This window comes from Coprinopsis cinerea (genome assembly GCF_000182895.1).
Source record: "Coprinopsis cinerea okayama7#130 chromosome 4 map unlocalized cont3.4, whole genome shotgun sequence".
Lineage (NCBI taxonomy): Eukaryota > Fungi > Basidiomycota > Agaricomycetes > Agaricales > Psathyrellaceae > Coprinopsis > Coprinopsis cinerea.
Genome location: NW_003307541.1, coordinates 1,723,096 through 1,736,443, shown reverse-complemented (window position 1 = coordinate 1,736,443; position 13,348 = coordinate 1,723,096). Strand labels below are relative to the sequence as shown.

The window sequence follows — 13,348 nt, the reverse complement described above, 5'->3', positions numbered from 1 at the left end:
GACCAAAAGGAACGGTTCCTGATGGATTTGCCTATTCCAGCTCCGACGCGCCGAGAATTCACCATTGCCAGACGCGAACAATTCTTGTTTATAATGCTAATTAACATTGGGCGTCGAAGTAGATAACACAATAGACTAGTTGAAAGGGTTTGCGTTGGAATAGAGAACTCGCTTGGATTCCATCCAGGCTTTCTCCCCAACAGTCGCGGCAAGCTTCCCAACAAGGGACCCCTTCGCTATGCTCTGAACGAAATGTCGGCTCGTGCAAATGACCATTCCCCTCTTGCACCGCGTAAGCATGACGTTGACTCTCCTGCTTTCTTGGAGAAATCCAAGCTTGTCGGAGCGTACGAGTGAAATGATGATGTAGTCTGCTTCGTTTCCTGGTTCGAATAACGGGTGGAGGTTAGCCGGACCAAACGACCGGAGAAAGAGAAGGGGCGCTTACCCTGGAACGAGTCGACGTTGAAACATTTGTCCTCGTGCGGGAGCTTCTCCTGCTTGAGTTGATTCTCAATCATAGAGCGTTGAGGGTCGTAGGGGGTGATGATCTTAAAACTCATTTTCGACGCATCGAGTGTTCGGGCGAGGGCAATGACGGCTTGCACTTCCTTAATGTTCTATGTGACAGGATTTAAGTAACCATGGCTGCGAGAAGGGATCGAAACGAACATACCACCCAACTGTGGCCCCGCTTCATCTCACTCGAACCTTTGACATCGACGAACCGGCAGGTTTTAAAGCTGCTCAACGGGTGCTGGCTTTTCAACTTTCCTCCGTAAACATGCTGCGAGATAAAGGCGCCTATCGGAATCGGCATTCGATCTGCAAGAACGTGATTAGTCCTGCGCCTGTGAAAGTGAGTGACTCGAGATGGTCCTCACATTGGGTATCCAACATAATGGCACGTTTGCACAAATGGTCCTTCTCAAAGATACTTTCGAGCTCCTTGACATCTTCGGACCCATAAGGCGCAACTACAGCGTACCTTGTCAGTTCTTCGCCCCTGATTCAAGCGTTACACCAACTCACGCTGCTTGTGATCCCCGATAAAAACCAGCTTCCTCAACGTGCTCTGATATCGGTTGATGATGGGAATATAGTCCCCTACCTCAATCTGGGAGGCTTCATCGACGACAAGGGCTTCGACGGGGACTACACGTGCGATATTGCTGAGTTTGTCGTTCAAGAGGGTAGTGAGGGTGCAAAGAATCACCCGAGAACCGAGGACCATTCGCGAGGCTTCAATTGCGGTTTTGGGGAGTGAATCGGTACGGATCATCCTATGTTCCACTTTCTGGTACAGGTGCTCATGCCTGAGACGAAGATGAACGACGAAGGAAAAAAGCGAAGCAAGCTCAGAGGAACGTACCAATCGTAATGGAAGTCCTTCGAGACCACCAACCGGAAGTCTTCAAACCCGATTTGGACCAACTTCTCCGCGATGTTCTTGACCGCCACGTTTGAATGTGCGACGAGCCATATGCATGCCTGAGGGTCTCTGGAAGTCAGATTGTACGTGGCAGCTCCAATCACGGTCGTCTTCCCCGTTCCAGGGGGGCCGTGCACTAGAACCACACGATCGTGCTGTGCCGGTGAGAGGATGGCATTCACAGCCGTCACCTGCGACACATTCAGGTTGTACGTCGATGATGGCACCAGGCCAGAGCACATTGATGACATGGCTTTTACCGGAACCCAGTTGGGTTTTTCGTGCGGTAGCCAGATGGTGCGCACGAAGGGATTGGTGAGGATGGATGACCGGCCTTGCAGGATCTGGCCGAATAAATTAGTGCGTATAGCTTCACTATTACTTGGAGGTTCGCGGCCGATGGTTTTCACCGAAACAAGGGCGCCGGCAGCTGGAAGCTTGGTCTTTGAAGAGCTGGTGATTGAAACGGAGCGACCATCGACTTTCTTAGTTTTGGCTGCTATGTTGACGACGCGGTCGCCTTGCTTCATGCAGAGCTGCAAGGTCTGAATACATAGTTGTCACTGGTCAGTGGATATAACCTAGGATTCGGGCAGGGAAAGACGAACCTGTTGGCCCCCGGTGTATTGAATTCTCGTCTTGAAGCGGGCCGAAACAACGCTGATATTTCCGCCCTTGAACTTGGCGTCTCCAGAGACTTCGTTCTGAACGACATCGGGGACGAGGTTGCGAAGGAGGGCTTGGTGACGATGGAGTTTAGACACAACCTTGAGATGCTGGTCGAAAAGGTGAGGGATTCAAGACATCGGCGAGTGAGTTGCAGCACTCACATGAACATCCATTACCACAGTATCAATTGCGATCCTTTTCGGCCTCTTCTTCTGAATGTCGGGCAGCAAACCGCTGGCAACTGTCAACCACGCATGCCTCGCCGTTTCTGCGTTGGTCACTTCGCGCTTCTCGAGAGTCTTGAACAAAGATCGGGCGGCCTCCTTATTGTCGATGTCCCTGTCGCCCAGTACATCGATAAAATTCTGGAGGCTGGGTGATCCAAAAGACTTAGTGAGGTTGAATGCGTGCTTGATACGGACACCAAGGTCGTGGAAGAGCGAGTAAGATAACGAATCCAGGAGGAATCCTTCTTTGGTGATTGTCGATGCGGCAAGAATGTCGGTTTCAAGGCGTCGTCTCGTGACGAGGGCAGACTTGACTTTCGTCCCAGGTTTAACGGAGATGATCAACACCCGAGAATATGTTGCCAACGCAAGCTTCGTCAAAGCACCCTTGACACCATAAACTCCAAATAGCCCAACTGCATTATTCTCGATGGAGTCGATAAAGGTATCGAGCGATGCCCCCACAGACGCGTCATTTTCATGACACACGTCGACATCTACCGTCCATTCGAAAAGACGATAGAAGTCCTGGTCGAAGCTGAAGTGGCTCGTCATGGGGGAGGAGATAGGGGAATGGCAGTGAAGGGAACAGTCGTACCATTAAGTAGCTGTACGTGGCTGTAGCGAATCGGTGATAGTGGCTCGGCGCAATACCGAGCAAGATCTCCCCATGTAGGAGTTGCCACCAGCCTCATTGTTTTGGCTCGGAGAACCGTGATTGCTACTAACTGAAATACATTGGGACTTCTTTGGAGCCCACAACATTGTCACATTGGGTGTGAACTATACGTGATTCACGAGCACTGCGGAAGGAGTTAAGGGGCTGCCGGGCGGGAGAACAATGGAAGATGCTAACCTGATGGGCGCTTATCGCACAGCAGCTTCTAGGCTGCCGCCCACACCCCGAGGCAGGCATGAGGCTTGTTGTGTGCATGGAGCTCTGTTTTGCCTTTTTTGAGCTGTGTGAAATGGTGGCGACGAGCCCGTCAGAAGATAACGACAAGTGTCCGAAATGTGGAAATGCGAGTATGTGGGTTGGCGTCAATGGGCGATGTGAGAAGCAGTAATTGGGCGCCACGCCTAGCCTACTCATTCTTGACGTGTTTCAATGGTTAAGGATAGTCCGTGGATGTGCATAGCCTGTAAATTTCCGGTGTTGTGTGTCCATAAGCTTGAACAAGATGTCGAGTTGCGATACAGCCAACAGCTTTCTCCGTTCTTCAATTCATCCGCCTTTTACCTAAAATAAGTCACCAAAAGGACAATCGCACCCCTTCGACGCATTTTATTAGATGATAGCCGCACACGAGTCCGGGTCTTCCATCCTCACTCGTTCTCTGTAGTCCGAAGGTGAACTGAATCTAGAATAAGTATGACTGAGAATCTGCATCAGACAATATTCGAGATCCGAGACGCCTACCAATTCTCATATCCTTATGTGAGAGGCATTCGCGTAAGGTGCCACACCGAAAACGCCTTCATTATTCTGTACAGTGTACGATGTGCAAGAGACAACACCCTTCGCACCACAGCCACGCCCCCTATTCCAGAACATTCCCACGGCCAAATTGTTTCCGCTCCCGGCCAACGCTACGTTTTCAATCCAACCCTCTCCAGGCTCTCCGCCCCGCACTCCTCTTCTTCACCCAATCCCTACAAACCAAAAGACTACAAAGTCATGGCTACAGCAGTCATCGTCGGCGTCACCGCAGTGAGCGCCGCCATCCTCGGACGTTCGTTCATCCGGCAAGGATTATTCGTTGGCAAGAACGCCGACAAGTGGGTCAAGGGAGGGTTTAAAGCCAAGATGGACAGGAAGGAAGCCATCGAGATTCTGGGTCTCAAGTGCGTATCTTCTGCTTCTCGCATTGTACAATGTTGAATTAATTACTTATTTGTTGAATTCGTGGTGTAGGGACGGTCCAGCGCTCCGCAAAAACCTCAAAGACGCACACCGACGAATCATGTTGGCAAACCACCCCGATCGAGGAGGCTCGCCTTACCTCGCATCGAAGATTAACGAAGCCAAAGATCTCCTGGAAAAGAATATGCGATGATTCGTGTCTGCCCTTTCGCTTTCGTTCGCTCTCGTGGGGAGGTTGGTTGGATAGCGTTGTATCATTTAGGTGTGTACTTTTTGAAGGATTCGTTGAGCAGGCAGACTGACTGAAGGGCGAAGATTCTTGTAGCATATTTACCCTATTGGCATTAATATCCGCCTGCTATAATATCACCACTCAGAATGCTCTCGCACAAGCTACTGGACACCAGCTGTAAGCTTCAATACTCAGCGCAGGCAAATTGCCGAAGCCGTTTGGTTAGAAACGGAGTGCCATGACAGACAGAAGACGACCCTTCTTCCTTGTACCTTCCCTTCGAGATTGTTCCTCTCGAGGCCAGCTTGGAGCGCTACCAGTAGCGTCTGCCTGCTGACTAAGCCTCGTAGATAAGTTCTGTGTCTTTCCAGTATTCCTTCTCGACGAACGCCCACGACCATGTCCACCGCCGAACTCCCTCCTTCTAAACTTGGAACCAAAGAACAGTATGTTTGAGCCTCTTTCGCGACGTGCTGTCTCCTGGATCGGACTTGATAACTCTCCAGTTCAGCTGGGACCAAGTGTACGAGCGCGAGTTGACCAACTTTGAAGAGATTGGAGATGAGGGTGAAATATGGCGAGTATACGTTGACGAGCCTTTGCTGTTCCTCATTCATCGTGGTTGAATATTAACGTCCGGCTGCCATCCCGAAACTAGGTTCGGCGAGGATTCTGTCGAAAAAATGGTTGACTGGGCAGTAGACAACATCCCTCCAACTGATAACCCGACCATCCTTGAAGTGGGGAGCGGGAATGGAACACTTCTGTTTGGGTTGCATGAAGCGGGGTATGGTCCAACGCTGTTGGCTGGCATCGACTATAGTATGGGAGCCGTGAAGTTGGCGAGGGGAATTGCGGTGCAGAAGACCAAAGAGGGTCGAGATGAGGAGGACGAGGACGAAGCAGGAGAAGAGGTTGAAAAAGAAAGCGGGAAGGCAGGGGCAGACCAAATCCTGTTCGATCAGTGCGACTTTCTGGAAGACACGCCCCTTGCACTTCCAATTCACAGTGAAGGCGCCAAACGGGAGAGGAAAACGGGAGTGTGGGACTTGTTGCTGGACAAGGGGACATACGATGCGATTGCACTTGGGGAGAAGGATGAACAGGGACGGTCGCCAGCTGTGAGATACCCTGGGCGGGTGGTGAGGCTGTTGAAACCCGGAGGGATTTTCTTGATCACATGTGGGTCCTCTCCCTTTCGATGGCGGAGCCTACCGTTATACTTTCACTGCGTCTTTAGCATGCAACTTTATAGAAGACGAACTAAAAGCGAGCTTCTGCACTCAGGAAACCGGACTGGTTTATCAGTACGTTTTCGTTGTTGGCCCTTGGAGTCTTCCTTCTGATACCCTGCCTTCGCAGCTCCAACGTGCGACACCCAACATTCACTTTTGGAGGTCACAGCGGAAGCAGTGTAGTCACAGTCGCGTTCCAGAAGCCCACCTCGGCGTAGGCGTAGACGAGCGTGTTTTTTCTAGCAGTCTGTAGGTCCCGTCAGCAGGCCTATACCAAATATAAATCTCTTTTCAAATCCATGTCATTGGGAATGGGCTGGTATGGAGAGAAAACTAGGGGAAAAATAAAGATAAAACTTTAAGGTATGAGATGTGTATTGGTACAAATGGGGTGCGTTATGCTAGCAGGGTGGTGTCGACGACGTTTTTACAACTTGGCCTTGGCGCCCTGTAAGTTACAAGCGGCATTAATATCTTTTCGAATGCGAGAATATTGGGCGGAGAGGAACAAACCTTTAGGACACCGTCAAGCTTGGTGGCGAGCATCATGTTGCCGCGGGTCTTGAGCTTGCCGGTCATGTAAGCCTTCTGGCCGTTAAGCTATTCACAAGCAAACATCTCCAGTCAGTCGACCCGTTCGATATACCCTAGAAAAAGAGAGATAGACGTGCCTTGCCAGAAGCCAACTCCATAAGAGTGGCGTCGGAGAGGATGATGGTGACATCAGCCTTGGGCTGAGCCTTGCCCTTGTACACCGTTCCGGTCTTCTTCAAGTCAATCGTCCAGGTGGCAGTCTCCTTCTTGTCATTGGTGACCTGGAGCTCGAAGATGCCGTTGTTCTGTAATGCGAAAAGTAGAACGTTAGCGCTCTGTCGCGGGAGACGGACAGTCGAGGAGTGAGACATATACCTTCTTGATCTCGGCCTGCTTCTCGGTGTCGCTGTACTTGCCAAAGGCAGTTTGGAGGCCAGCAATGAGCTCGGAAGCCTAGTGAAAGAGCGAGCCGCTAGTCAATATCTTCCTCGTACACAATACAGTGTCGTGTGTGCTTACCTGGAATCCGGGAACCTTAACGTCAGACATGATGTATTGTTGAAGGAGAGGGCGACGACGGCGACGACGAAGAGAAGAAGATGGGAGTGGTGATGTGGGGTAAAGAAGAGAAAGAACGGGACGAGAGTGAGGTGTTTATGTCTTGAGCGCAAGTGACAACGAATTTAGCATATGATTTCCCTCGCATGTGACCTCATCTTGTTCGTCTGATTGGGTTACTTAACCTTCAGAACAGGGCGCCCTGGGAGAAATCATGGGTAAGTACACCCTCCTACAAATCCCTGCTGATTTTACGAATTTGATTTTGGACTTTCTTGCATACATTCGTACATGGAGGTCGATACGTTCAAGTTGTATGGTCAGAGTCGGATTGAATCTTGGGGCAGTGACGTCGATAGATCGGGCTAATTCCAGTTGAAACGTGGCTTATCAGATAAAGTGCTGGGGACGGATCTGCGGAAACTATTCGCGACCCCGAGGATTCACCTGAAAATTGAAATCCCTTGCACTGGCGCCCGTAGTTTCCAACCAGAATTCAACATACATAGAATTTGCATAGAATGATCATTAAGTCGACATCGTTACAGCAAGCACCGGCCATGAGCTAGCCAAGATCCAATAGAGACAGGTTGACGGAAGAAAAATGAGCGGTGAGTTGGTAAAACCAAAAAGTGTGGCCATATCTACACGAGAAAAGGAAATAACGAATAAAGTAACATGGAGCCGCTAAAGTAGAATAGAAGAGGTATTATCGCTAAAGTGAATGGAGAAGGTAGCGAGGACCCAGAAATTAGATTCCAAAGAGACCTCGTTGTCTTCGTGGTTTCGGCTGAGGGTCTGCGCGAAGCGTTGAAAGGCTATTGAGTTGCTTCATGACCTGTCCAAGGTGTCAGTCGCTGGATTGACAACAAAAGATGACGTGATGAGACCGCACCTCTTCTAGTTTATCTTTTCGTTCTTGCAAATCGAGATGTCTTCGAACGATGGGGTTCTCCCGAGCAAAGTCAACGATCTCCTTGCGGTCGAGATCGTATAGCAGTCGAGCGTCGATCTCCCGAGGGAACTGAACAAGTAGAAGCGTCAGAGCCAGTTAACCCCTCGTGTAATCAACACATACTTGATAGAAGAAGTGTTCGAGCAGTTCGATATTGATGAATAATGAAGAAGTGTAGGCGAGCTTGTCGGCAACGACATTCAAGAAGGCTTCAGGGCAGAACACCTCACTCTGGGGTCCAGCCTTACACCGTCTGGAACGAAGGGCGGCAAGGCGAAGTTTGAGAATGTTGAGTCGTTCGCTGTACATCATCGCATATCGCGCTGCGCGGTGAAGGAAATTCCAATTAGTTTAACCTCCACGAAAGCGACCCACTTTGACTCACCGTCCATGACCTGTGCTGGTGGATACTTGTAGGACTCTGGCGAGTCGTCCAACTCCAACGGCTTTGGTATCACACTCGTCGATGGCTGTTGCTGCGTATCCTCAGTTCCAGCGGTCAACCCGCTCTCCAGTCGCTTCGCAGCCCTCTCCTTCTCTCTTTCCCTCTGCCTCTCCTCCAAACTCCTCACATACGAAATTAATCCTCCCAGCCTCCTACCCCCACCGACCTTCTGCTTAATCTCGCTCAGCCGCTTCTCGCACATCGCCAGCTCCTTTTCATACAAGTCGATCGCGCGCTCACGGCCCGCTTCCCATTCCCGAGGTTCAACGTCGACGTCATACTTGAAGGGTTTGATGCAGTTCTCAACTTGGTCAGAGGTGATGTTGATGCGGTCGCGGAGGATGAGGTGCGAGAATTGGATGAGCCGCTCGGCTGCGCGGGGGTGGAAGTTGAAAGGTTCGCCACCGGCAATGGAATCAATTAACGAACGCAGACCGTCCGCTACGAGGATGGTGCTGTCCCGTCCTACACCCGACTTCGTCAATAATGACGAAGCGGCCTCGAGTTTGTGTTTCCAGTAAGCTTCTACATCTTCAGGCTTCAGTTTGGGATCGTTGGCGAGTTGGGAGAGTTCGGGAGATCGCTTGTCGAGCCAGTAAAGCTGCTCGAGGACGTCCATGACTTTCTCGTCAAGCATGGTCTTCAGTTTGGCGCGGATAATGGGTCGTTTGAATTGCTCTGTCGCTTTTTGGAAGCGCAGCTTGAGGGTGTCCATGGCTTCGGCAACGTAGGACTCGGGTGAGATGCGGCGGTCGTTGTACTGGACTTTGAACTGGTATGTGGCTTCCTCGAGCTCCAGTTGGACAGCGTTGGTGATTCCATGAAGGGAAGAAGCCATGGAGGATTCGAGCACCTCCATAAGCCGGCGTCGGAGGGTGTCTGTACCAATCATCATCGTCGAGGAAGGTTTGAATACATCGAGATGTCGTCCAAAGAAATCGGCCTCTGCTCTTCGAGCTACGACATCCCTGGAATCACGGTCCCGACTCGACTCCTTGCCAGGCCCCTTGGACACCACACCCACATAACCCAGATGAAGAGGGTATCGGTTATTTGAAAGAATAGCAGCACCCTCTTCGGGAGGCACCAAATCCATCTTGGTGATCACACCAATCGTCCGCAGGCCCAATGGATCAACCTTCCTACTTGCCCTCAAGGCAGGAGAGTTGGCCAAATCGACGTCTGCAGCGCATACGGCGAGGATGATGTTAGGTTCGCGGATGTACTTGTCGCAAAGGGCCGAAATCTGTTCCTTGAGGGTTTCGGGTTGGTCGAGGGAGCTGATTTGGACGTATCCGGGCAAGTCGATCAGTGTCAAGTCGGGGACGTTTGGAGAGTAAATTCGGAGTTCGATGGGTTCGTTGGAGACAGCTTGGTCGGCTGGGACGCTCAAGTTCAGATCCGTTAGCGTCCGCTGGATATCGGCGAAGTTGGTTATTCGACCCGTTCCCAAGCCAGGGAACTCGCCATATTCGACTGAACCCTTTTGGCCTGGTTTAGCGGGCGTGTGGATAAGGGTGAGCTCGATCGGTCGGCGAGTGACCATGTTGGTGCCTTTGGGAAGGAACTCGTGGCCGACTATGCTTTCCAGCACGGAAGACTTCCCAGAAGATTGACTTCCAATGACTACTATGCTGGGGAGTTTGAGGGCGTCGGATTGGTCGATGCTCAGCAGCATGCTCCGGATTTCAATGAGTTTCTTGGTGAGGTGCATGAGACCATTAGAATCGGGCCCAATGTCGGAAGAGCGGCTATCGTGTGGGGAAGCCATGGTTGCTGCTAGAAGTGCTGCGACAGCTGCAGCGTCCTCCTTGGGAGAACGGTTGTTGTTTCCTGAGGAACCACCTTCCCCATTCCCTTCTTTCCCTCCTTCTTCGCCGCCTTGCATCGACGCAAATAGGTCTTTGAGGAATTGAGGTGCTTCGACGGAGGGCAGGTCTGGTAGTTTGAGTTCTGCAACCTTGGACGTAATGGCAGAGACACCGTCTGAAGCGGTTGAGAATATGCCGTGAGCTGTATCCCTCGCGTTGTTAATCCATGCGTCTGTCTGTTTTCGAACCTCTGCAGACACCTATGAGCACACTTGTAGTCTGGGTGAATATTGATGTAAACGCACCTTCAAACTTGTAGTTAGCATACCCAAACCCACCAGCGCCAACAGTTGCTCCAGCTACCGGTACCCTGAAGGCCCTCGCCACGAACCTCGGGATAGACCAGTACGAGATCGCACGAGCCTGTACGTGTCTGCTGAATGCTGACCGTGCGGGTGTCGAGTACGTTCTCCTCAGAGAGCCCGCCAGGAGAGTCGTGAACTGCCGATGAACAGGCCGGCTGGATTCGAGTCGGCTCTGCCGCGCTGCAGCGGTCAGGCCATATGTGACAGCCTTGTTGACTGTGAACCCGCTGGCTGCTTTTCGTTTGGCTAGAGACAGCATAGTGCAGTGGGTCGCTGTCGTCGAGCCCGTCGTGTTGTGATGGTGGTCGAGGCGGAAGGAGACTCGTTGACGCGGTCCACCGGCAAAACCGAAATTTGTCCCACAACCAGCTGCGCATGATGCCTTCTGCCTCTTTACGACCACGACCTCCATGAACTCTCAATTTTAAACGGCTTCTGGTCCGTCAACTCTGGGATTTGCCGTGGTGTACCTACTAGGTAAATGGATGTGCGAATTGGGAATTTAGACTGTGGTACCATGAGCGGGAGTGATTGTTTGGTCACTTGCACGAGTTGGACTGCTGCACCGACGATGATTTCTCCTCCTCCCCCAGGTGTCTACGTTCCCGCAGTTCTTTTCTTCGATGAACACGAAGAACTCGACATTGCAGCTATCAAAGCTCACGTCCTCCGTCTTGCACAAGTAAGTACAGCGCATTCAGTTCTCTTCTCCTTCAATCACTGATCTGTTGCTCAGGGAGGCGTTGCAGGTATTTTAGTTCAAGGTTCCAATGGCGAAGCTCAGCACCTGTTCGATTCTCAACTACAACATCCAATTCACATATCTGATCTATGAATGATATCTAGTTCTCAAGAAGAAAAGAAGCAAGCAATCTCGGTTACTAGAATCACCCTGGATGAGAATGGGTTCAAAGATGTGGTAGTAATCGCTGGAACGGGAGCGCCTTCTACTCGTGAAACGAAGAAACTCAATGTCGATGCACACGAAGCGGGGGCAACCTATGCACTGGTTCTTACACCGGGCGTTTGGCCAAAGCTGATGACACTGGATAACATCTTGCGATTTCATCGAGAGGTGTGTGTTACGGAATCTCACATTCAGACCTTCCTAACGAACGTCAAGGTTGCAGATGCATCACCCATTCCAACAATGGTATACAATTTCCCCGGTGTCACGGCCGGTATCGACCTCGACTCGGACGCGATCCTCGAGCTCGCCAAACACCCCAACATCGTCGGGACGAAACTCTCTTGCGGAAATATAGGCAAGATCCAGCGCGTTACTTCCACCTTGCCGCCTTGCACTTTTGCCACCTACCCGGGCAGAAGCGATGTCTTCATCCACGGGCTGAACGCAGGAGCAGCTGGTGTGACTTCAGCGCTTGTGAATATTGTTCCCAAGTTACATGCTAAGTTGTATAGGTTGTGGAAGGCAGGCAGGGCACAGGAGGCTATGGAGCTACAGGCAAGACTTGGACATGGGGAGTGGGCAGCGTCCAAGGTTGGAGGAATTGGGGGTATCAAGGCTGTTGTAGCCAAACACTTTGGGTACGGACGAGGGTACGTCCGCGGCCCACTCAAGGCCGTCGACGACGACAAGTTGGTCCAGCACAAATACTACCAGACCCTTGTGGACCTGATCGAAGACGAGAACCGCTGTGACCTCTCACAATTCTAGATTGGCGAGAAGAATGGAATACGTCGTTTCCCTAGATAGTCCCGGCCAAGATGACTTGTGCCCAAAAGTAAAACCACCACCCAAACGATCTGAACTTCCACCCCGGACGTCCTTTTTCTCTTCGTGCGTTCGCGGCAGCAGGTACCTTCTTCCCAAAGACATCGACCGCGACGAACATGTCGCTGATCATGAACATCCAGGCCCCCACCGTCTTCTGGTACCCGGCGTCTGTTGCACTCGCTACCCCGACCATGGTGGTAATGATGCAAACGTAGGCCTTGACGAGGGGCGCCATGTCGTCTGGGATGTTGAGTTTCAGCTGCGAAGATTGAGAAATGTTGCCGGATTTGAAGATTCCAAGCAAGCGACTGATGAAGAGGCCGATACTTGCCGAGGCAACGAAAGTGACCCAGTTGAATTTACTCGTGGTCGGGGAGGAAAGGAAGGCGACGGTGTAGGCGATATGTGCGAGGGCGAAGAAGAATGTTCCAGCTTTGAATGAGAGCGTGTCGCCTTCAGTTTGGACTGTTGGCTTTGTCGTCGCCGTCGAGGGTGCTGGTGCGGGTGCGGACTTCCTGGCTCCTTTCTTCTTCTTCCCCCCTTTCAATTCTCGCCCTTTCTCCTCCACCTTCTGTGAAGTTTGAGCTGGTTGAAAAACGGCGAAGTACTTCTCCCTCGAAGGTACCAGCAGCACGTCTCCGAGGACGCTGAATCCCAGACCCAACACCATGAAAAACGCATAGTTGTCCCCTTTCTTCAACAACTTCCCCTCCAAGAAGTCCCATAGCAGAGGATAGATGTTGTTCACATCCTTGCTCTTGATAGCAAATGCTTTTCCAAGTCCTCCGAAAAAGAACGACAACGAGGCGAGAGTTTTGAAGATGGCGCTACCGAGGTAGAACGAGTTGGATTCGGACGCGACGAGCAAAAAGAGCGCGATGTTGAGTCGTGTGACGAATGCATATTCGGGTAGTGTGGGCCTTGGGAGGCTGTTGAGGAAGTCCATGGTCAGTGGACTTCGTGCGCTGGTCGATGTAGTCGAGTATGTAGTACTTGTGGTTGGGGTGTTTGAGATACAAAGACGCCGATAATCCCCTGTGCTTTGATGGCGTTCCCCTAATTATAATCATATGCTTGGGACACACGTGCATACGTCAAATCGTGGGGGACGAGGAAACAGGTCCCGGGAGCGAATCCTGACGGTGACGAGTAGTATGTAGCAAATCAACTGAGCAAGTCTACCGACTCTCCTCCCTAAGCGCTTGAGCGCTTGCCGCAACGAGATGCCAAACTGATTTGCGCGGCGCAGGAAGGGGAACAGCGCTTATCGGGCGCTTAACACA

The 13,348-nt window shown here is 51.4% G+C and overlaps 6 protein-coding genes across 6 annotated transcripts; 2 read left to right on the top strand and 4 right to left on the bottom strand.

Moving 5' to 3' along the window:
- Positions 1-135: 135 nt before the first annotated feature.
- Positions 136-2,883, bottom strand: CC1G_06290 (hypothetical protein; the record flags this gene model as incomplete). Its single annotated transcript, XM_001836153.1, has 8 exons — positions 136-383; positions 449-620; positions 677-825; positions 885-977; positions 1,033-1,316; positions 1,373-1,977; positions 2,041-2,208; positions 2,263-2,883. 8 exons carry the CDS (start codon positions 2,881-2,883, stop codon positions 136-138), a joined length of 2,340 nt encoding a protein of 779 aa, XP_001836205.1.
- An 817-nt stretch (positions 2,884-3,700) lies between these two features.
- On the top strand, positions 3,701-5,877 carry CC1G_14390 (chaperone; the record flags this gene model as incomplete). Its single annotated transcript, XM_002911347.1, has 8 exons — positions 3,701-4,205; positions 4,244-4,454; positions 4,518-4,601; positions 4,796-4,870; positions 4,936-5,028; positions 5,083-5,606; positions 5,665-5,731; positions 5,787-5,877. The coding sequence occupies 8 exons, from the start codon at positions 3,701-3,703 to the stop codon at positions 5,875-5,877; spliced, it is 1,650 nt and encodes a 549-aa protein (XP_002911393.1).
- A 71-nt stretch (positions 5,878-5,948) lies between these two features.
- CC1G_06287 (hypothetical protein) lies at positions 5,949-6,742 on the bottom strand (the record flags this gene model as incomplete). Its single annotated transcript, XM_001836150.2, has 5 exons — positions 5,949-6,107; positions 6,173-6,259; positions 6,331-6,498; positions 6,569-6,646; positions 6,713-6,742. The coding sequence occupies 5 exons, from the start codon at positions 6,740-6,742 to the stop codon at positions 6,087-6,089; spliced, it is 384 nt and encodes a 127-aa protein (XP_001836202.2). The 3' UTR covers positions 5,949-6,086.
- Positions 6,743-7,502: 760 nt separating this feature from the next.
- Positions 7,503-10,586, bottom strand: CC1G_06286 (dynamin GTPase; the record flags this gene model as incomplete). Its single annotated transcript, XM_001836149.1, has 5 exons — positions 7,503-7,589; positions 7,647-7,775; positions 7,830-8,029; positions 8,092-10,212; positions 10,268-10,586. The coding sequence occupies 5 exons, from the start codon at positions 10,584-10,586 to the stop codon at positions 7,503-7,505; spliced, it is 2,856 nt and encodes a 951-aa protein (XP_001836201.1).
- A 312-nt stretch (positions 10,587-10,898) lies between these two features.
- CC1G_06285 (dihydrodipicolinate synthetase) lies at positions 10,899-12,005 on the top strand (the record flags this gene model as incomplete). Its single annotated transcript, XM_001836148.2, has 4 exons — positions 10,899-11,009; positions 11,064-11,116; positions 11,174-11,402; positions 11,430-12,005. The coding sequence occupies 4 exons, from the start codon at positions 10,899-10,901 to the stop codon at positions 12,003-12,005; spliced, it is 969 nt and encodes a 322-aa protein (XP_001836200.2).
- Positions 12,006-12,036: 31 nt separating this feature from the next.
- On the bottom strand, positions 12,037-13,011 carry CC1G_06284 (YhhN domain-containing protein; the record flags this gene model as incomplete). The annotated part of the gene is made up of 1 exon (XM_001836147.1): positions 12,037-13,011. The coding sequence occupies one exon, from the start codon at positions 13,009-13,011 to the stop codon at positions 12,037-12,039; it is 975 nt and encodes a 324-aa protein (XP_001836199.1).
- Positions 13,012-13,348: the final 337 nt, after the last annotated feature.